Here is a 22,366-nt window from a genome sequence, read left to right on the forward strand (position 1 = left end):
CACTAAGGTAACCTGCCTAAATGACTACAGACCCGTAGCACTCACATCCATAGCCATGAAGTGCTTTGAAAGGCTGGTCATGGCTCACATCAACACCATTATCCCAGAAACCCTAGACCCACTCCAATTTGCATACCGCCCAAACAGATCCACAGATGATGCAATCTCTATTGCACTCCACACTGCCCTTTCCCACCTGGACAAAAGGAACACCTATGTGAGAATGCTATTCATTGAATACAGCTCAGCGTTCAACACCATAGTACCCTCAAAGCTCATCACTAAGCTATGGATCCTGGGACTAAACACCTCCCTCTGCAACTGGATCCTGGACTTCCTGACGGGCCACCCCCAGGTGGTGAGGGTAGGTAGCAACACATCTGCCATGCTGATCCTCAACACTGGAGCCCCTCAGGGGTGCGTGCTCAGTCCCCTCCTGTACTCCCTGTTCACCCACGTCTGCATGGCCAGGCACGACTCCAACACCATCATTAAGTTTGCAGACAACACAACAGTGGTAGGCCTGATCACCGATGACGACGAGACAGCCTATAGGGAGGTCAGAGACCTGGCCGGTGGTGCCAGAATAACAACCTATCCCTCAACGTAACCAAGACTAAGAAGATGATTGTGGACTACAGGAAAAGGAGGACCGAGCATCGCCCCATTCTCATCGACGGGGCTGTAGTGGAGCAAGTTGAGAGCTTCAAGTTTCTTGGTGTCCACATCACCAACAAACTAGAATGGTCCAAACACACCAAGACAGTCATGAAGAGGGTACGACAAAGCCTATTCCCCCTCAGGAAACGAAAAAGATGTGGCATGGGTCCTGAGATACTCAAAAGGTTCTACAGCTGCAACATCGAGAGCATCCTGACTGGTTGCATCATTACCTGGTACGGCAATTGCTCGGCCTCCGACTGCAAGGCACTACAGAGGGTAGTGCGTACGGCCCCGTACATCACTGGGGCTAAGCTGCCTGCCATCCAGGACCTCTACACCAGGCAGTGTCAGAGGAAGGCCCTAAAAATTGTCAAAGACCCCAGCCACCCCAGTCATAGACTGTTCTCTACTACCGCATGGCTAGCGGTCCCGGAGTGCCAAGTCTAGAACAAAAAGGCTTCTCAATTTTTACCCCCAAGCAATAAGACTCCTGAACAGGTAATCAAATGGCTACCTGGACTATTTGCATTGTGTCCCCCACCCCAACCCCTCTTTTACGCTGCTGCTACTCTCTGTTTATCATATATGCATAGTCACCTTAACTATACATTCATGTACATACTACCTCAATTGGCCCGACCAACCAGTGCTCCCGCACATTGGCTAACCGGGCTATCTGCATTGTGTCCCGCCACCCACCAACCCCTCTTTTACACTACTGCTACTCTCTGTTCAACATATATGCACAGTCACTTTAACCATATCTACATGTATATACTACCTAAATCAGCCCGACTAACCGTTGTCTGTATGTAGCCACGATTATTTTTATAGCCTCGCTACTGTAAATAGCCTCGCTACTGTTATTTTTCACTGTCGTTTTTATTTCTTTACTTATCTATTGTTCACCTAATATATTTTTTGCACTATTGGTTAGAGCCTGTAAGTAAGCATTTCACTGAGAGGTCTACACCTGTTGTATTCAGTACACGTGACTTTGATAAACTTTGATTTGATTTACAGGGGTTAAAGCAAAAATAAATCCCAAACTTAAGTCGATCTCAGATCGATTGTCTGGGCCAAGTTAACCTCCCCTTTCATGTTACAAAGTCATGGCCATCATACCTTAAACCAGTTAAATGTAACTAAATGTAAATCAAAAATGTAATTATTTATCATGAGGACACAAGCTCAAGTACACAGTACAAATATGATAAAAATAGGAAATCTTTTATATGATGTATTTCCTATTCAACAAAACTGTACGAATAAGGCTTGAAATGACTTATATGCTTTCTAAATGTAGTATAATCAAATTATAAAATGACTAACTATAATATTTCACCTTATAACTGTAAAATACATATTTGTATGTTTAGTGTTAGAGAACGTGTGTATATTTTCGAAAGGTCTGCCCCCATCACTGTGAGCATCTCCCTGAACTCGTTAGGAACTTGCCTTTCATCTCATATTAATATTGTCTGTCTATAACAAACAGAAAGTGTTTTTTTGTTTAAAATCTATTAATTATTTTAGATTAATGGCTATAAACCAAGCGCCAAATGTGCTACAGTGATGAAACCACTTGCTCCTGCTACGCTAGGATGTAAGGATTGCAGGCATGTGCTTTGTCAGAGGCTGTGACATTGGGTTCAACCAGGAGTTGATGGACAGTCAGAAGAGCGAATTAAATGGTAGGAGGGACATCCCAGTTAAGTGGTTTGAGATTTCACATCCCACGTCACACTAGCAAAACTACGCAAGTCTCCTAAACAGAGGACTTAACATTTAAGAGGTTAAGGGAAAGATAATCATTTTGTAGATGTATAAACTGCGAGCTTGACCAATTCCATTCCCCTTGCTTAGGGGTTCCAGGGTCCTACCGGGAGTCCTATTTAAAAGGACTGAGAAGCTCAGTTCTGGATATTCTACTCCAAAATGTATGAAAATAAAATTATGCTGACTCCATCTGAAAAATAGTTAGAAACGGGCCCAACAACATATTGGTAATAATTGTGTTACAATTATTTTAACATATTGGACCATGCATATAGCCTATGCATGGTCTATATTATCAGATGTGCTATTAGCAATAAGCATCATCACCTGCAGCCCAACTTATGAAGGAGAGTGGCTATACAATTTACATAGGCTGAAGCATGGGGTTTGTCTATCTGCATTGGACACAACATCCTGTTTGTATTTTTTTTTTTAATGATTATTATTTTATTATAAATATGAATATTGAAATAATGATAACTTTTTGTTTGTTTCTATTACAAAGTATGTCACTGCCCTTTTGACGACATTGCCCCCCTTTAAGAGCTCTGTTGTGCAGCTGCGCCTAAACCATGCTTGAAACTCCGGTTGTAAAAATGCATTTGTAAAACAATTGCAAATAATGAAATTGAAGGAGTAGAGAAATAATTGCAATGTAAAACTGGGATCCCCCGCTTTTTTTAACACATGACAAAACTGCTTTCATTTGCCAGCAGCTACAGTTGGCTACACACCGGTGTCTGAGTTGAGCGCTGCTGTGGTGCGCATTATAGACTATTTCATTCCCTTCATCTGAACATCGGGAATATATCTCCCTGGATATTTTTATTGCCTCTCCAGAATCCATGACGGAAATTCATTGCAGTGATAGAGAACTTTAACCCCTGCAGATATAAACATTAGGTAAAGTGCTGATATGAATTAAAAGGAATAGACAATCTGTGTACTGAAACTGGCCCCTAGCGTGTAGAGCAAGGCTCTCGAACCCTGTTCCTGGAGAGCTACTGTCCTGCTGGTTTTCAATCCAACCCTAATCTAGCGCACCTGATTTTTTTTATAATTAGCTAGTAAATAAGCTGAATAAGGTTGGTCACAACTGGGGTTGGAGCTTAAACCTACAGGATGGTAGCTCTCCAGGAATAGGGTTGGAGAGCCCTGGAGTAGAGTATAGTGTGTTGCGTGGGAGGGGAAAAAGGGAGACCTACGTGTTGTTGCCCATGACATTGCTCATGTTCATCTGGACGTTGAGCTGCTTCAGGTTGATGGCGAACACCACTAGTGTCTCCCACGGGGTCCCTTGGGGGCCGGCTGCCTTGCCGTTTTTATTAAACGACGGCGTGGACGTCTTGGTCACAGAATCTATATGGAAGGGAAATGTATGATGTAACGGCATTCTCCCCAAAGCTATTTGTCTAAATTAGAGAGAGTTAATTCCTAATCTAAAAGTGTCAAAGAGTACACACTAGCTCAAGTATAAATGAGAGATATAGTATTCATTCATTATTCCTACTGCATTTTAAGTCTACGTTGTGAAAACAATCTCTACACTAAGCTAAAAAAAACAGCATTAACACCGCTTTAATCCGATCGTGTCATTCCTCGATGCTGTTGAGCCCTCATTTTTGAGCTGATACCTCTTCTGGGGGCGGAGGAATCAGAGACGCTCCTGGTGCGTCCGGGGCCTGGGGACTTGAGGTGGGAGGACAGGCCCCCGGGGGACATGTTACTCCCAGTGGAGTGGTCAGAGAACACATTGGGGGACTGAGGCATGTACTGCCCAGTGCTACCATCCCAGGTCCTCCAGTAGGCTTTACGGCTGGATTCTGGTGACAGGTGCTGGGTCATGTTCTCCACAGAGTCTGGGGTGGCAGGACCTGAGGCTGAAGGAGAGAAGCAGGTTGAGGTAAAGGGCATATTTTCAAATGTAAACACAGGTTTGGGAAAAATGCATACTGTTTTAAAGGGACCGACATTAGCAGAGTTGGAGATTGAAAGGGAACAGAGTAAAAATGTTGATCAATTATTGCATGAGGAAAATGGAGCCATAAGTGTGCAAAGGCATATTAAGGAGGTGTGTGTCTACCTGTTGGCATGTTGATGGTCTGGTCTCCCAGGAAGAGGCGTCTGGCGATGCTGCGCCGGTACCAGGCTCTGGGGAAGGCCAGGATCTCACTTAGCCTCCGCATGTCATACTTGAAGGAGGCCGAGCCAATGTCACACACAGCTGAGAAGAGAGAGGAAAAAACACTCAAAGTTGGCCAGGAATCCACATTTCTGTGGAGGGGAATTAATTACTTAATTAATCAAAATGGATCAGCTTTAGTGACAAGATATACAGTTACATCCAAAATATTACAAATACTAAACTATATTGGATGTAGGGCTGTGACGATTATGGAATTTGGGGTAACAATTAATTATCATGCAAATGGACACAGTTATTGTCATGTCTTTTTTTTAACCCCTTTTTCTCCCCAATTTCATGGTATTCAATTGGTAGTTACAGTCCTGTACCATTGCTGCAACTACCGTACGGACTTGGGAGAGGCGAAGGTCAAGAGCCATGCGTCCTCCGGAACACAACCCAGCCAAGCCGCACTGCTTCTTGACACAACGCCCACTTAACCCGGAAGCCAGCCACACCAATGTGTCGGAGGAAACACCGTACACCTGCCGACCGTGTCAGCGTGCATTGCGCCCGGCACACCACAGGAATCGCTAGTGCGCGATGGGACAGGAACATCCCTGCAGGCATCCCCTAACCCGGACGATGCTGGGCCAATTGTGCGCCGCCCCATGGGTCTCCCGGTCGCGGCCGGCTGTGACAGAGCCTGGACTCGAACCAGGATCTCTAGTGGCACAGCGAGCACTGCAGTGACTTAGGCCACTGCGCCGCTCGGGAGCCCTATATCTGTCATTTTTGTTCAAATGTTTTGAGCTTGTAATGAATCTTTGAAAATTTGCTACGACAGACCTAATGAATACAACACAGCTTTGGTTACACCGGTCTCAAAAATGTATGGTTTTAACTGCTTAGAACTTTTGGAAATGAAGCTTCTCATCCCGACCCTGCCATTCTGTTCGTAAAATGTTTACAAAATGGACCAACCATGTTAAAATTAAAAACTGCTATTGGGTAAACTACAGTGCATTCCGAAAGTATTCAGACCCCTTGACTTTTACCACATTTTGTTACGTTACAGCCTTATTCTAAAATATTTTTGTTGTTGTTGATCAATCTACACACATTACGACAAATCAAAAACAGGCTTTAATTTTTTTTTTGCAAATGTATAACATACGTAAAACTGAAATATCACATTTAAGTAAGTATTTCAGACCTTTTAATAAGTACTTTGTTGAAGCACCTTTGGCAGTGATTACAGCCTCAAGTCTTCTTGGGTATGACGCTACTAGCTTGGCGCACATGTATTTGGGGAGTTTCTCCCATTCTTCTCTGCAGATCCTCTCAAGCTCTGTCAGGTTGGATGTGGAGCGTCGCTGCACAGCTATTTTCAGGTCTCTCTACAGATGTTCGATCGGGTTCAAGTCCGGGCTCTGGCTGGGCCACTCAAGGACATTGAGATTTGTCCCGAAGCCACTCCTGCTTTGTCTTGGCTGTGTGCTTAGGATCGTTGTCCTGTTGGAAGGCAAACCTTCGACCCAGTCTGAGGTCCTGAGCAGGTTTTCATCAAGGATCTCTATACTTTGCACCGTTCATCTTTCCCTCGATCCTGTCTAGTCTCCCAGTCTCTGCCGCTGAAAAACATCCCCACAGCATGATGCTGGGCCACTTAAGGACATTCAGAGACTTGTCCCGAAGCCACTCCTGCGTTGTCTTGGCTGTATGCTTAGGGTCGTTGTCCTGTTGGAAGGTGAATCTTCGCCCCAGTCTGAGGTCCTGAGCACTCTGAAACAGGTTTTCATCAAGGGTCTCTCTCCCATCTCCACAGAGTAACTCTTGGAGCTCTGTCAGAGTGACCATCGGGTTCTTTGTCACCTCTCTGAGGCCTTTCTCCCCCGATTGCTCAGTTTGGCCGGGCGGCCAGCTTTAGGAAGAGTCTTGATGGTTCCAAACTTCTTCCATTTAAGAATATGATGGAGGCCACAGGTGTTCTTCGGGACCTTCAATACTGCAGACATTTTTTGGTACCCTTCCTCAGTTCTGTGCCTCGACAAAATCCTGTCTCGACCTCATGGCTTGATTTTTGCTCTGACACACACTGTCAACTGTGGGACTTTACATAGACAGGTGTGTGCCTTTCCAAATCATGTCCAGTCAATTGAATTTGCCACAGGTGGACTCCAATTAAGTTGTAGAAACATCTCAAGGATGATCAAAGGAAACAGGATGCACTTGAGCTCAATTTCGAATATTATAGCAAAGGGTCTGAATACTTATATAAATAAGGTATTTATGTTATTTTTTTAAATACAAAAAACAGTTTTCGCTTTGTCATTATGGGTTATTGTTTGAAGATTGATGAGGAAAATGTTTTATTTAATCCATTTTAGATTAAGGCTGTAAAGTAAGTTTATGTGGAAAAAAGGAAGAGCTCTGAATACTTTCCAAATGCACTGCATATATACATAAAGTTGAATCCCCCTTCTCCTAAAATGAATGTATAAAGACAATATATTTTTGGTTCGTTCACGGTAACCGTCCATAATTCAAATTAAAGTTCTGTCACGTGAGCCGAATACAACAGTGAAATGCTTACTTCCAAGCCCTGACCAACACTGCAATTTTTAAGTAAAAAAATAGGTATTAGGTAAACAATAGATAAAGAAATAAAAAAAACAAGCAGTAAAATGACAGTGAAAATAACAGTAGCAAGGCTATATACAGGTGGTACCGGTACAGAGTCAATGTGCGGGGGCACCGGTTAGTCAGGCTAATTGAGGTAATTGTCATTTAGGCAGGTTACCTTAGTGTTCTTGGGCACAGGGACTATGGTGGTCTGCTTGAAGCATGTTGGTATTACAGACTCAATCAGGGACATGTTGAAAATGTCAGTGAAGACACCTGCCAGTTGGTCAGCACATGCCCGGAGCACACGTCCTGGTAATCTGTCTGGCCCAGCGTGCTTGTGAATGTTCACCTGTTTAAAGGTCTTACTCACGTCGGCTACGGAGAGCGTGATCACACAGTCGTCCGGAACAGCTGATGCTCTCATACATGCCTCAGTGTTGCTTGCCTCGAAGCGAGCATAGACGTGATATAGCTCGTCTGGTAGGCTCGTGTCACTGGGCAGCTCACGGCTGTGCTTCCCTTTGTAGACTGTATTAGTTTGCAGGCCCTGCCACATAAGACGAGCGTCGGAGACGGTGTAGCATGATTAAATCTTAGTCCTGTATTGGCGCTTTGCCTGTTTGATGGTTCGTCGGAAGGGCATAGCAAGATATATTATAAGCTTCTGGGTTAGAGTCTCGCACCTTGAAAATGGCAGCTCTACCTTTTAGCTCAGTGCGAATGTTGCCTGTAATCCATGGCTTCTGGTTGGGGTATGTACGTACAGTCATTGTGGGGATGACGTCCTCGATGCACTTATCGATGAAGTCAGTGACTGATGTGGTGTACTCCTCAATGCCATCGGAAGAATCCCGGAACATATTCCAGTCTGTGCTAGCAAAACAGTCCTGTAGTTTAGCATCTGCTTCATCTGACCACTTTTTTATAGACTGAGTCACTGGTGCTTCCTGCTTTAATTTTTGCTTGTAAGCAGGAATCAGGAATATAGAATTATGGTCAGATTTGCCAAATGGAGGGCGAGGGAGAGCTTTGTATGCGTCTCTGTGTGTGGAGTAAAGGTGATCTAGATTTTTTCCCCCTCTGGTTACGCATTTAACATGCTGATAGGAATTAGGTAAAACAGATTTAAGTTTCCCTGCATTAAAGTCCCCGGCCACTAGGAGCGCCACCTCTGGGTGAGCAATTTCCTGTTTGCTTATTTCCTTATACAGCTGACTGAGTGCGGTCTTAGTGCCAGCATCCATCTGTGGTGGTAAATAAACAGCCACGAAAAAAATGGATGAAAACTCTTGGTAAATAGTGTGGTCTACAGCTTATCATGAATTACTCCACTTTAGGCGAGCAAAAGCTAGAGACTTCCTTAGATTTCGTGCACCAGCTGTTGTTTACAAATATACACAAACCGCCCCCCTTGTCTTACCGGAGTGTGCTGTTCTACCTAGCCGGTGCAGCGTATATCCCGCCAGCCGAATGTTTTCCATGTCGTCATTCAGTTACGATTCGGTGAAACATAAGGCACAGTTTTTGATGTGCCGGTGGTAGGATATTCGTGATTGTACCTCGTCTAATTTATTGTCCAATGATTGTATGTTGGCAAGTAATATTGATGGTAAGGGCAAATTTCCCACTCGCCGTTGGCGGATCCTTACGAGTCACCCAACCCTGTGTCCTCTATACCTGCGTCTCTTTCTCTTGCAAATGACGGGGATTTCGTCCTTGTTGGGTGTCTGAAGTACATCCTGTGCGTCCAGCTTGTTGAAGAAAAGATCTTTGTCTAATCCGAGGTGAGTGATCACTATCCTGATATCCAGAAGCTCTTTTTTTTCCCGTAGGATACGGTGGCAGAAACATTATGTACAAAATAAGTTACAAATAACGCGAAAAAAAACCCCACATAATTGTCAGTTTACACGATTATACGATAATTGTGCCAGTCCTAATTGTATGTAAAAAAAAATTGGGGAAATTATATTTATGCTAGGGTTGTCAGAGGTAATCAGTTAACTCGAGTTAACTGTCATTTTAGTGCATATTGTTTTTTATTGTGATTAATCGCATTGTCTGAAAACATCCAAAATACATCATTTATACAAGTAAAAACAACAATGCGATGACAAAACAGGTTGACATTGTGGTTAAAGAATTTACCAGATTTCGCTAACCATTACCTTGGACAAAATCAATAAGTCAATATTCCTGTAATGCGACTTGAATAACAAATCTTAAATAACAGCATCAATTGGAGATTAATCGCGATTAATGACAGTAAACCATGCGATTAACTCGATGAATTCCCACCCCCCCGTTTGACAGACCTTTTTATACTAATACATTTGCTCAGAGAAAGAGATTGTGTTGAACAAGCAATTAAAAAAAAATCATAAAAGACAGTTTATATTCTTATAAATAAAATCAAACAAAATCTGCTTAACATTCTACTTTTTAAAATGAATCTGTATTGTGGCCTTTCCATGGCTTCCTGTTTCACTGGGGTATAAAAACTAGGTAACACAATGGAGAAAAAAAAACTGAAATATGTAACTTTTCGGGTGTCCCGACCAAATTCACATAGAAATAAGAGTTAAAGATCTGTCATGCTCTTCGAAAGCAAGTCTAAAAAAACTGTAGATTTGTTCTACGTGCACTATTTCTATGCATCCCGTTCTTAAATTTCAGCTGAAAATACATTATTGGTTATTGAAAATATAATTTCACCTCGGTTTAGATGGTACAATGATTCTCAACACTATACTTGCTTGTTTTGTCACAAACTAAAATTAGGCGAACTATTAGAATTTTAGCAACCAGGAAATGGCTGAGCGATTTCTGCATATTGCACATTTAAGAATTTTAAAACCACTCGCACGTGGTAAACTAGCCTGGTAGAGGGTGGTTCTGGAGATAAAGAAAAATCCAAGGGCCACAGTTGGAGAATTACAGAACTTGGGGTCACCAAGTTTCCAAATATACCATTAGACACCACCAATATACTCTTTGGAAGGGTTGCCAGAAAAAAAGCTTTTTTTGAGAGCAACCAACAAATGTAAACGCCTGGAGTTTGCTAAACGACATTGGCAATTGGATTGGAACCGGGTGCTATGGTCAGATGAGACGGAAATAGAGGTCTTTGTCCACGCAAACCAACAGTGGGTTTGGTGTCGAAAGAAGGATGCATATGCAGAAAATAACCTCATACCTACTGTATAACATCTTTGATGTTATGGGGTAGTTTTGCTTCCACTGGTCCTGGGGCCCTTGTTAAGGTCAACGGCATCATAAATTCTACTAAGTACTAGGACATTTTAGCCAAAAACCTGGTTGCCTCTGCCAGGAGGCTGAAACTTGGCCGTAAGTGGATCTTCCAGCAAGACAATGACCCCAAACATACACCAACATCCACAAAGAAATAGTAAAATGACCACAAAATCAACATTTTGCAATGGCCATCTCAGTCTCCGGACATGCACCCCATTTGAAAACCTGTGGTTTGAATTGAAGAGGGCAGTACATAAGGCCAGACCAAAGGATATCAAGGATCTAGAAAGATTCTGTATGGAGGAATGGTCTAAGATCCCTCCCAATGTGTTCTCCAATCTCATAAACGGGGAGGGTGCACAAAGTATTGAAAACAAGGGTGAAAATAATTAGAGAAAGAAATATATTACACAATGGCGCCGGAGAAGAAGGCTGACGTTTTACGTGTCCCCAACCGATTGTTTTTTGTTTGTTTATTTGTAACGTATTTTTTTAAACTTATTTTGTACATAATGTTTGCTGCTACCGTCTCTTATGACCGAAAATAACTTCTGGACATCAGGACTGCGATTACTCACCACGGACTGGCAGAATCCTTTTTTTCCTTTAACGAGTCTGACGAGCCCGACGCAAATGATATACTGCTTTCTCGGGAACAGGCCCACATCCCAGTGATTTGCGTGAAGAGGAGGCGGAGAAAAAGGGGCCAAAGGACGGGCTGCCTTCTGAGAATTCGTAGGCGATTGAATAAACCTCCACTTCCTTCCGTTCTGCTAGCAAACGTGCAATCTTTGGAGAATAAAATAGATGACCTACGCGGAAGATTAAACTACCAACGGGACAATCAAAACTGTAATATCTTATGCTTCACGGAGTCATGCCTGAACGACGACACTATAAACATACAACTGGCTGGTTATACGCTGTACCGGCAGGATTGAACAGCAGCCTCTGGTAAGACAAGGGTTGGCGGACTATGTATTTTTGTAAATAACAGCTGGTGCACGATATCTAAGAAAGTCTTGAGCTATTGCTTGCCTTAGGTAGAGTATCTCATGATAAGCTATAGACCACACTATCTACCTAGAGAGTTTATATCTGTATTTTTTCATCTGTATTTTTCAAAGCTGTTTACATACCACCATAGACTGAGGCTGGCACTAAGACAGCATTGAATGAGCTGTATTCCGCCATTAGCAAACAAGAAAACGTTCACCCAGAGGCGGGACTTTACTACAGGGAAACTTAAATCTGTTTTACCAAATTTCTATCAGCATGTTAAATGTGCAACCAGAGGGAAAAAACTCTGGACTACCTTTACTCCACACACAGAGACGCATACAAAGCTCTCCCTCGCCCTCCATTTGGCAAATCTGACCATAATTCTATCCTCCTGAGTCCTACTTAGAAGCAAAAATTAAAGCAGGAAGCACCAGTGACTAGATCAATAAAAAGTGGTTAGATGAAGCAGATGCTAAGCTACAGGACTGTTTTGCTAGCACAGACTGGAAAATGTTCCGGGATTCCTCCGATGGAATTGAGGAGTACACCACATCAGTCATTGGCTTCATCAATAAGTGCATCGATGATGTCGTCCCCACAGTGACCGTACGTACAAACCCCAACCAGAAGCCATTGATTACAGGCAACATCCGCACTGAGTTAAAGGGTAGAGCTGCCGCTTTCAAGGAGCAGGACTCTAACCCGGAAGCTTATAAGAAATCCTGCTATGCCCTCTGACGAACCATCAAACAGGCAAAGCATCAATATAGGACTAAGATCGAATCGTACTACACCAGCTGTGATGCTGGCAGGGCTTGCTAACCATTACAGACTACAAAGGGAAGCACAGCCGAGAGCTGCCCAGTGACACTAGCCTACCAGACGAGCTAAACTACTGCTATGCTCGCTTTGAGGCAAATAACACTGAAACATGTATGACAGCACTGGAAGACTGTGTGATCACGCTCTCCGCAGCCGATGTGAGTAAGACCTTTAAACAGGTCAACATTCACAAGGCCGCGGGGCCAGACGGATTACCAGGACGTGTACTGTGAGCATGTGCTGACCAACTGGCAAGCGTCTTCACTGACATTTATAACCTCTCCCTGTCCGAGTCTGTAATACCAACATGTTTTAAGCAGACCACCATAGTCCCTGTGCCCAAGAACACTAAGGTAACCTGCCTAATTGACAACTGACCCGTAGCACTCACATCCGTAGCCATGAAGTGCTTTGAAAGGCTGGTAATGGCTCACATCAACACCATTATCCCAGAAATCCTAGACCCACTCCAATTTGCATACCGCCCAAACAGATCCACAGATGATGCAATCTCTATTGCACTCTACACGGCCCTTTCCCACTTGGACAAAAGGAACACCTATGTGAGAATGCTAATCATTGACTACAGCTCAGCGTTCAACACCATAGTGTCCTCAAAGCTCATCAATAAGCTAAGGACCCTGGGACCAAACACCTCCCTCTGCAACTGGATTCTGGACTTAATGACGGGCCGCCCCCAGGTGGTAAGGGTAGGTAGCAACACAACCGCCATGCTGATCCTCAACACGGGCCCCCCAGGAGTGCGTGCTCAGTCCCCTCCTGTACTCCCTGTTCACTCATGACTGCACAGCCAGGCACGACTCCAACATCATCATTAAGTTTGCAGACGACACTTGGCTCTGGCGCCGATAGATGGCCGCCTCGCTTCGCATTCCTAGGAAACTATGCAGTATTTCATTTTTTTTGTGTGTTATTTCTTACAATGTTACCCCAGGAAATATTAGGTTTTATTACATACAGTCGGGAGGAACTATAGGATATAAGAGCAACGTCAACTCACCAACATTACGACCAGGAATACGACTTTCCCGAAGCGGATCCTCTGTTTGGCCCACCACCCAGGACAATGGATCGGATCCCAGCCGGCGACCCAAAACAACGGCGCCGTAGAAGGGGCAGACGGAGCGGTCTTCTGGTCAGGCTCTGTAGACAGGCACATCGTGCACCGCTCCCGAGCATACTACTCGCCAAGGTCCAGTCTCTTGACAACAAGGTAGACGAAATCCGAGCAAGGGTAGCCTTCCAGAGAGACATCAGAGACGGTAACGTTCTTTGTTTCACGGAAACATGGCTCACTCGAGACACGCTATCGGAGTCGGTACATGCCTTATGATTAACGAGACGTGGCGTGATCATAACAACATACAGGAACTCAAGTCCTTTTGTTCACCTGACTTAGAATTCCTCACAATCAAATACCGACCGCATTATCAACGAAGAGAATTCTCTTCGATCATAATCATAGTCGTGTATATTCCCCCCCAAGCAGACACATCGACCGCCCTGAAAGAACTTCATTCGACTCTATGTAAACTGGAAACCACATATCCTGAGGCTGCATTTATTGTAGCTGGGGATTTTAACAAGGCTAATCTGACAACAAGGCTCCCTAAATTCTATCAGCATATCCATTGAGCAACCCGGGCTGGCAAAACCCTGGATCATTGTTACTCTAACTTCTGCGACGCATATAAGGCCCTCCTTTCGGAAAAGCTGACTACGACTCCATTTTGTTGCTCCCAGCCTATAGACAGAGACTAAAACAGGAAGCACCCGCGCTCAGGTCTGTTCAACGCTGGTCCGACCATCGGATTCCACGCTTCCAAGATTGCTTAGATCACGTGGACTGGGATATGTTCCGCATAAGGTCAAACAACAACATTGATGAATACGCTGATTCGGTGAGCGAGTTAATTAGCAAGTGCATCGGTGATGTTGTACCCACAGCGTCTATTAAAACATTCCAACCAGAAACCGTGGATTGATGGCAGCATTCGCGCAAAACTGAAAGCGCGAACCACTGCTTTTAATCAGGGCAAGGTGACCGGAAACATGACCGAATACAAACAGTGTAGCTATTCCCTCCGCAAGGCAATCAAACAAGCCAAGCGTCAGTATAGAGACAAAGTGGAGTCGCAATTCAACGGCTCAGACACGAGGGGTACGTGGCAGGGTCTACAGTCAATCACGGACTACAAAAGAAAAACCAGCCCCGTCGCGGACCACGATGTCTTGCTCCCAGACAGACTAAACAACTTCTTTGCTCGCTTTGAGGACAATACAGTGCCACTGACACGGCCCGCTACCAAAATCTGCGGGCTCTCCTTCACTGCAGCCAATGTGAGTAAAACATTTAAACATGTTAACCCTCGCAAGGCTGCAGGCCCAGACGGCATCCCCGGCCGCGTCCTCAGTGCATGCGCAGACCAGCTGGCTGGTGTGTTTACAGACATATTCAATCAATCCTTATCCCAGTCTGCTGTTCCCACATGCTTCAAGAGGGCCACCATTGTTCCTGTTCCAAAGAAAGCTAAGGTAACTGAGCTAAATGACTACCGCCCTGTAGCACTCACTTCCGTCATCATGAAGTTCTTTGAGAGACTAGTCAAGGACCATATCTCCTCCACCCTACCTGACACCCTAGACCCACTCCAATTTGCTTACCGCCCCAATAGGTCCACAGACGACGCAATCGCCATCACACTGCCCTAACCCACCCATACAGAGGAATACCTATGTAAGAATGCTGTTCATCGATTACAGCTCAGCATTTAACACCATAGTACCCTCCAAACTCATCATTAAGCTCGAGACCCTGGGTCTCGACCCCGCCCTGTGCAACTGGGTCCTGGACTTCCCGACAGGCCGCCCCCAAGTGGTGAGGGCCTTCCCTGTAGCTCAGTTGGTAGAGCATGGTGTTTGCAACACCAGGGTTGTGGGTTCGATTCCCACGGGGGGCCAGCACAGAAAAAAAAAAAAAAAAAACATGTATGAAATGTATGTATTCACTACTGTAAGTCGCTCTGGATAAGAGCGTCTGCTAAATGACTCAAATGTAAATGTAACAACATCTCCACCCCGCTGATCCTCAACACTGGGTCCCCACAAGGGTGCGTTCTCAGCCCTCTCCTGTACTCCCTATTCACCCACGGCTGCGTGGCCATGCATGCCTTCAACTCAATAATCAAGTTTGCAAACGACACTACAGTGGTAGGCTTAATTACCAACAACGACGAGACGGCCTAAAGGGAGGAGGTGAGGGCCCTCGGAGTGTGGTGTCAGGAAAAAAACCTCACACTCAATGTCAACAAGACAAAGGAGATGATCATGGACTTCAGGAAACAGCAGAGGGAGCAGCCCCCTATCCACATTGACGGGACAGTAGTGGAGAGGGTGGAAAGTTTTAAGTCCCTCGGCGTACACATCACGAACAAACTGAAATGGTCCACCCACACAGACAGCGTGGTGAAGAAGGTGCAACAGCGCCTCTTCAACCTCAGGAGGCTGAAGAAATTCGGCTTGTCACCTAAAACACTCACAAACTGTTACAGATGCACAATCGAGAGCATCCTGTTCGGGCTGAATCACCGCCTGGTACGGCAGCTGCTCCGCCCATAACCGTAAGGCTCTCCAGAGGGTAGAGAGGTCTGCACAATGCATCACTGGGTGCAAACTACCTGCCCTCCAGGACACCTACACCACCCGATGTCACTGGAAGGCCAAAAAGATCATCAAGGACAACAACCACCCGAGCCACTACCTGTTCACCCCGCTATCATCCAGAAGGTGAGGTCAGTACAGGTGCATCAAAGCGGGGACCGAGAGACTGAAAAACAGCTTCTATCTCAAGGCCACCAGACTGTTAAACAGCCATCACTAACATTGAGTGGCTGCTGCCAACATACTGACTCAACTCTAGCCACTTTAATAATGGAAAAATGTATGTAATAAATGTATCACTAGCCACTTTAAACAATGCCACTTTATATAATGTTTACATACCCTACATTACTCATCTCATATGTATATACTGTACACTATACCATCTACTGCATCCTGCCATCTTGATGTAATTAAATGTATCACTAGCCACTTTAAACAATGCCACTTTATATAATGTTTTCATACCCTACATTACTCATCTCATATGTATATACTGTACTCTATACCATCTACTGCATTTTGCCTATGCCGTTCGGCCATCACTCATTCATATATTTTTATGTACATATTCATATTCATTCCTTTACACTTGTGTGCATAAGGTAGTTGTTGTGAAATTGTTAGGTTAGATTACTTGTTAGATATTACTGCATGGTCGGAACTAGAAGCACAAGCATTTCGCATTAACATCTGCTAACCATGTGTATGTGACAAATAACATTTGATTTGATTCGACACAACAGTGGTAGGCCTGGCCACCGACAACGACGAGACAGCCTATAGGGAGGAGGTCAGAGACCTGGCCGTGTGGTGCCAGGACAACAACCTCTCCCTCAACGTGATCAAGACAAAGGAGATGATTGTGGACTACAGGAAAAAGAGGACCGAGCATGTCCCTATTCTCATCGACGGGGCTGCAGTGGAGCAGGTTGAGAGCTTCAAGTTCCTTGGTGTCCACATCACCAACAAACTAACATGGTCCAAGCACACCAAGACAGTCGTGAAGAGGGCATGACAAAACCTAATCCCGCTCAGGAGACTGAAAAGATTTGGCATGGGTCCTCAGATCCTCAAAAGGTTCCTGACTGGTTGCATCACTGCCTGGTATGGCAACTGCTCTGCCTCTGACCGCAAGTCACTACAGAGGGTAGTGTGAATGGCCTAGTACATCACTGGGGCCAAGCTTCCTGCTATCCAGGACCTCTATACCAGGCGGTGTCAGAGGAAGGCCCTAAAAATTGTCAAAGACCCCAGCCACCCCAGTCATAGACTGTTCTCTCTGCTACCGCACGGCATGCGGTACCGGAGCGCCAAGTCTAGGTCCAAGAGGCTTCTACACAGCTTCTACCCCCAAGCCATAAGACTACTGAACATCTAATCAAATGGCTTCCCAGACTATTTGCATTGCCCCCCCCCCTTTTACACCGCTGCTACTCTCTGTTACCTTCTATGCATAGCCACTTTAATAATTCTACCTACATGTACATATTACCTCAACTAACCAGTTCCCTTGCACATTGACTCTATACCGGTACCCCCCATATATAGTCTTGCTATTGTTATTCTACTGCTGCTCTTTAATTACTTGCTACTTTTATTTCTTATTCTTATCCGTATTTTTTTAAACTGCATTGTTGGTTAGTGGCTCATAAGTAAGCATTTCACTGTAAGGTTGTTCACTGTTGCATTCGGCGCATGTGACTAATAAAATTGGATTATTACTTATAAACAAAATATCTTTATCTGAGCAATTATATTAGTATAAAATAATATTAAGCATTCAATATAGCTTAGTATTTGTATTATTTATTACAGGTGTAACAGTACCGAATGTGTACCCGAATGAATACATAAAAAAAAAATATATATATACACAAAATTAAAACACTAAGCCTATAGTCTATGCCTACACTTCATTGTAGGCTGAGTAAATCTGTGCAAAAAAAACATTGTAGTCTATTCCATTAAAACAACTAGAGCCTATGCCCACGTTGTAATCAAAACTCTAATCTTAATTGGCACATTTCAAACTATCCTTTTGTGAGGCTCACCCGGGAACTTGTTCTGTACCAAGGTGAATGGTGGGGTTGATAAACCAGAATTGGAGGATCCCCATCATCGTTTAAATCTCCAGTTTGGGAACATTTTGGCTTCCCAGTAGAAGAAAAAATGTATTGAATTTATTAGAACATTCATTAATTTGACCAAGATGATAATAAGACATGAACAAAATGCTTAAGTGATTTGTATTTTCCTTCAACTTTCTGAAAAGGCAACAGCGTGGGAATGCCCCTTTCTGTGTGTGTGTTTGTCTGCCACTATGTAGCTGTTAGCGATGATGCCAATGACAACCGTCTTTTGGTAGACGGAAAGGCTTTCCCAAAAACCTTCTCAATTAAAGTGGAACTGACAGCATTTTAGCAACATGAAATCATTTTTTTTTAAACAAGCTAGCACATTTTCACACATTCATAGAATGTTTGGGAATGACGTAGAGTAAGGCATTTGTGAAAATCCTTGAGCAATATAGAGTGGGAAAGCGGCCGTGAGTTTGGACAATTAATAGACAGAGCAGTTTTATATATTTTGGGTTAGTTTCATGACTTTTGCCAAAACAAAAATGTACTACAGTAAGTATTGGCATTTCATTTTCCCGCAGTACCAAAACCGAACCGTGGACCCATACCGCAATACAGACCGAACCGTGAGTTTGAAGAAACAATTACACCCTTACTATTTATTTAATACAGTAATTTTTTGCTCATCTCTTTTAAGGGTGGCAATAATTTGGGACGTGACTATACATAACATTCCCATTTGGAAGACCAAAGACTGCTTTCAGATTAGACGGTGTCCAACCATTAAACCTGTTCCAAGAGCGGATGGGGCACCTGAGATATTGATAAGGGTGGTGTCCATCTTGCCTCCCTTGCCAGGTACAAAGCTCTCAATGAAGGTAGGTCCTCCGGTGCGTCTCATTCTGGACAGGCTGACCTTGACGAACTCCAGGTTGATGCTGAGGGAATCCTTCCTCCCAGTCACAGAGGATGGCTCCTCATCCACTGTACCTTAGAGGAAAGAACAGATATGAGACAAGACTTCATAGCGCTGTTTTAATGCTACACACTGACTGATGGAAGTCTGAACAACCCTGTATCACTACGAGGCATGCTGTACAGCGCGGTTGGTAGACTACACTGCAATTATAATGAACAGGAATAAAAATAGGCTTTAGAATATATGAATACATTTTCAGGATGATAAACTTTCACCACAATTTTCCATACCTAGAGGTCCTGGGCCTGGGGGCAGCCCTGTGACGGCAGACTTCTGTTTCCCTGCACCATAGGGGTGGAACACGTAGAGGGAGAAGTCTGACATGCAGGCGGTGAAGCTGAGCCCTGAGGAGTTGCTGGGGGGGGCGGTGAGGTCTGACTGGCTGCTGCTGTGACGGGTCCGGCCCAGAGGGCTACCCAGAGATGGAGAGGGACCTGGAGGTTAGATCAAAGGGGTGTTATTATGGACTAGATAGACTTAGCAAATGAAATGCAGCCACTCACACACACATCTATAGGTTGCTTTACAGGTGCATTGGTGTGTTGCTATCCATACCTCCTTTGATAGGGGGCGGTTTGAGGATGTGTTGGCTCGGGGGGGTGGAGGAGGGTGGGTGTGGGCTGTCGGTAGGTTGGGTGGTGGATGGGATCTCCATTTCACCGCGATTAGAGGAGAATACCAGGTCTAGAGATGGCAATTTCAGCATACACTCTACTCTGGACATGGGCAAGCAGCTGAAGCGGATCTGAGAGGGCTGGAGACATGGAGTCAGATTAGAATAGAATTAGAAAACTTTATTCATTTGAGTGTGGTGTCTCAGGGTCTGGACATTGTGACAGCAAAACATACTCATTTAAAACACTCATATTGTACAATGGCGAACAGAGTGACATGAGCTTTGCGAGCCATAGTAAGGCGTGCAATTTGAGGTAGGTTACCTGTACTCTGACGTAGACCACCACGTCCACAGGAAAGGAGGAGTAGGCAGAGGTGGAGGAAACCAGGGAGGTGGTGGACTCCTCCAGGGGATCCACTGGCTCAAACTGGCCTATGTCCTCCTCCTGGGAGTTCACAGCTGAGACACACACAGACAAAAAGGGGTCAGCTTTGAGCAACGGTCTAGTACCATCTCTCCCCCACGGCAAACAGGCGATGGATTTGCAATTAAATGACCCTACATACCAGTATAGTTCCTTTCCACAGTGGTGATTGGAATGGTCTCCAAGGCTTTCTCCAGGAAGTCCAGAAGACAAGGGCTGATGACCATCTCCTCTGGGAGGGTCTGAAGGGCCACCCAGGCGTACAGCTTGGCTGTCTTCACCCCACCACTACCCTTGCCTTTCGCTGCAGAGGACACATGATCTGAGTTTGACAGGGTCACACAAAGCTTCACTACTTACACCAACATTGGTAATTACAATAGGCCTAGAACATTGGGATGCTGTGTTTAGTGTGACCCATTACCTAACTAGTGATGGACTGAAACACATAGTGGGAGAAACTTATCAAATGTTCTTTCATTTACAGAACTTTCTGGTTCCACCTTTTATGTTTTCTTTCATCTGGAGAATAACAGTTTTTAATAAAACAGCCCCTTTATCTATCCACCCACTACGTGTCTGAAACAAAATGATTAAATTAACTGGATCTTAAAACTTTCCAACACAGAAATCCCAATCGTCTTCAACATTCACAGATCAAAGCCTTGGACACGACTACACAAGCATGCATTACATTGATTGGGTGGGTTGATTGAGGATGGCTATGGCCACGATGGAGATGTGGCGCTTTACTGTAGGTCAACACAGAAGGTGAAAGGGCATGTAAGTAATAATGAGAGCTCTCAGTACCTGATGGTAGAGGTGGGGGTGGGGGAGGAAGGAGCGTGTTAGTCTTGCTTTGGGCAGCATTGGGAGGGTTGTGAGGGCCGCTATCTTTCATACCATACAGCTTGGACTCTTTGGAGACGGTGCGGGGGAGGGAGGATCCTCGCGAGGCATTGGGTGACTCAGTCTTCATGGTCTTGGAGTTGTAGTGCAACTGGGGTTGGAGGAAATAGAAAAATGGTTACTAAGGATGTGCAACATTCCTTTTCAAGACGATTTGATACGCATCTACATACATGGGCTCCGATACAGGAATGATAGGTTTAAGTTTGAAACGGCACGATGCGGTCTGATTAGAAGAACGAATCGGTGCGATTCGGTTCAATGCGATTCGATGCACTAACATTAGTTGCATAAACATTCATTTTCCATTCTAAATTAAATCTGCTGCTGATGGAGCTCATGAGCTGAAACTGTCTGAGCGGATTTGTCTTGTGTGTGTGCCTTTCACACACACAACAGTGTCTAGGGTTTTTCAAGAATAGTGCCACAAACAAAAAAAACATCCAGTCAGCGGCAGTCCTGTGGGCGCAATACAACAGTGGTGTGCAGAACAGCATCTTGGAACGCACAACTTGTAGATCCATGTCACGGATTGGCTATTGCAGCAGACGACCACACTGGGTTCTACTCCTATGAGCTAAAAACAAGAAGATGCGGGCGGCTCCAGTGGGCACGCAATCACCAACACTGGACAATTGAGGAGTGGAAAAACATTGCCTGGTCCAATGAATCCCGGTTCCTGTAGCATGATGCTGATGGCAGCATTAGTCCATGGCCCTACCTACCTAGTGTCAACGGTACAGGTTGGTGGTGGTGTTTTAATAGTGGGGGAATGTTTTCCTGGAGTAGTTGTGGCTATTCAACATGATAAATGTCCAAAGTGGGCTATTCAGCAGCCTGATGGTCTGGGGGTTGGTAGAAGCCATTAGCCAGACTGTTAGTTTTAGACATGATGTTCCTGTACTACCCACGTCTGAGTGATGGAAATGGGGCAAACAGGCTGTGGCCCAGGTCCCTGATGATCTTCTTGGCCTTCCTGTGACACCTGGTGTTGTATGCAATGTTCCCTAAACATTTTTTTGGACTGAGCAAATTTGAACGTTTGGGAAATTCTGTGCAACTTCCGCCATGTGTTTACTGTGAACACTGAGGCTGTACCCACTTTAAGTTAGTTTTAAAAATGGTCAAGTAGGTTACTGTGTCTATTTGATCATAATGTAGACCTGGCCTACCATCAAAAACAATGGAGAAAATGCATCCTATAACATTTTAACATGGAAATAGCTGTTCTATCGTTCAGCCTACAGTTGCAGCCAATGTGTGGTGTTCAAGCTAGGCCTACATTCCATGAGACTTTTGAAAAAAACATACAGGGCTTGACATTAACCTGTTTATCTACTTGTCCTTCAGACAAGGAGGTGACTGAAAATGTTGTTGTGTTGTTTGACGCATCATTATTCCC

The 22,366-nt window shown here is 44.5% G+C and overlaps 1 protein-coding gene across 18 annotated transcripts in view; it reads right to left on the reverse strand.

Annotated features, from left to right (window-relative positions):
- The window catches only part of kiaa1109 (KIAA1109 ortholog), a 136,039-nt gene that overhangs the window by 4,659 nt on the left and 109,014 nt on the right, over positions 1 to 22,366 (reverse strand). For 16 of the 18 annotated variants that reach the window (XM_014191706.2, XM_014191736.2, XM_014191821.2 and 13 more), the window contains 9 exons: positions 20,866 to 21,055; positions 20,198 to 20,359; positions 19,954 to 20,090; positions 19,571 to 19,769; positions 19,246 to 19,449; positions 18,850 to 19,026; positions 4,526 to 4,666; positions 4,077 to 4,322; positions 3,648 to 3,801 (listed from right to left, as the gene is read on the reverse strand). In XM_014191706.2, coding sequence (XP_014047181.2) covers positions 3,648 to 3,801; positions 4,077 to 4,322; positions 4,526 to 4,666; positions 18,850 to 19,026; positions 19,246 to 19,449; positions 19,571 to 19,769; positions 19,954 to 20,090; positions 20,198 to 20,359; positions 20,866 to 21,055 — 1,610 coding nt within the window. The remainder of the gene's footprint in view (positions 1 to 3,647; positions 3,802 to 4,076; positions 4,323 to 4,525; positions 4,667 to 18,849; positions 19,027 to 19,245; positions 19,450 to 19,570; positions 19,770 to 19,953; positions 20,091 to 20,197; positions 20,360 to 20,865; positions 21,056 to 22,366) is intronic. The other 2 variants (XM_014191783.2, XM_014191728.2) reach the window with 2 other exon arrangements.

Source organism: Salmo salar, chromosome ssa01 (assembly GCF_905237065.1).
Source record: "Salmo salar chromosome ssa01, Ssal_v3.1, whole genome shotgun sequence".
NCBI classification, from domain to species: domain Eukaryota; kingdom Metazoa; phylum Chordata; class Actinopteri; order Salmoniformes; family Salmonidae; genus Salmo; species Salmo salar.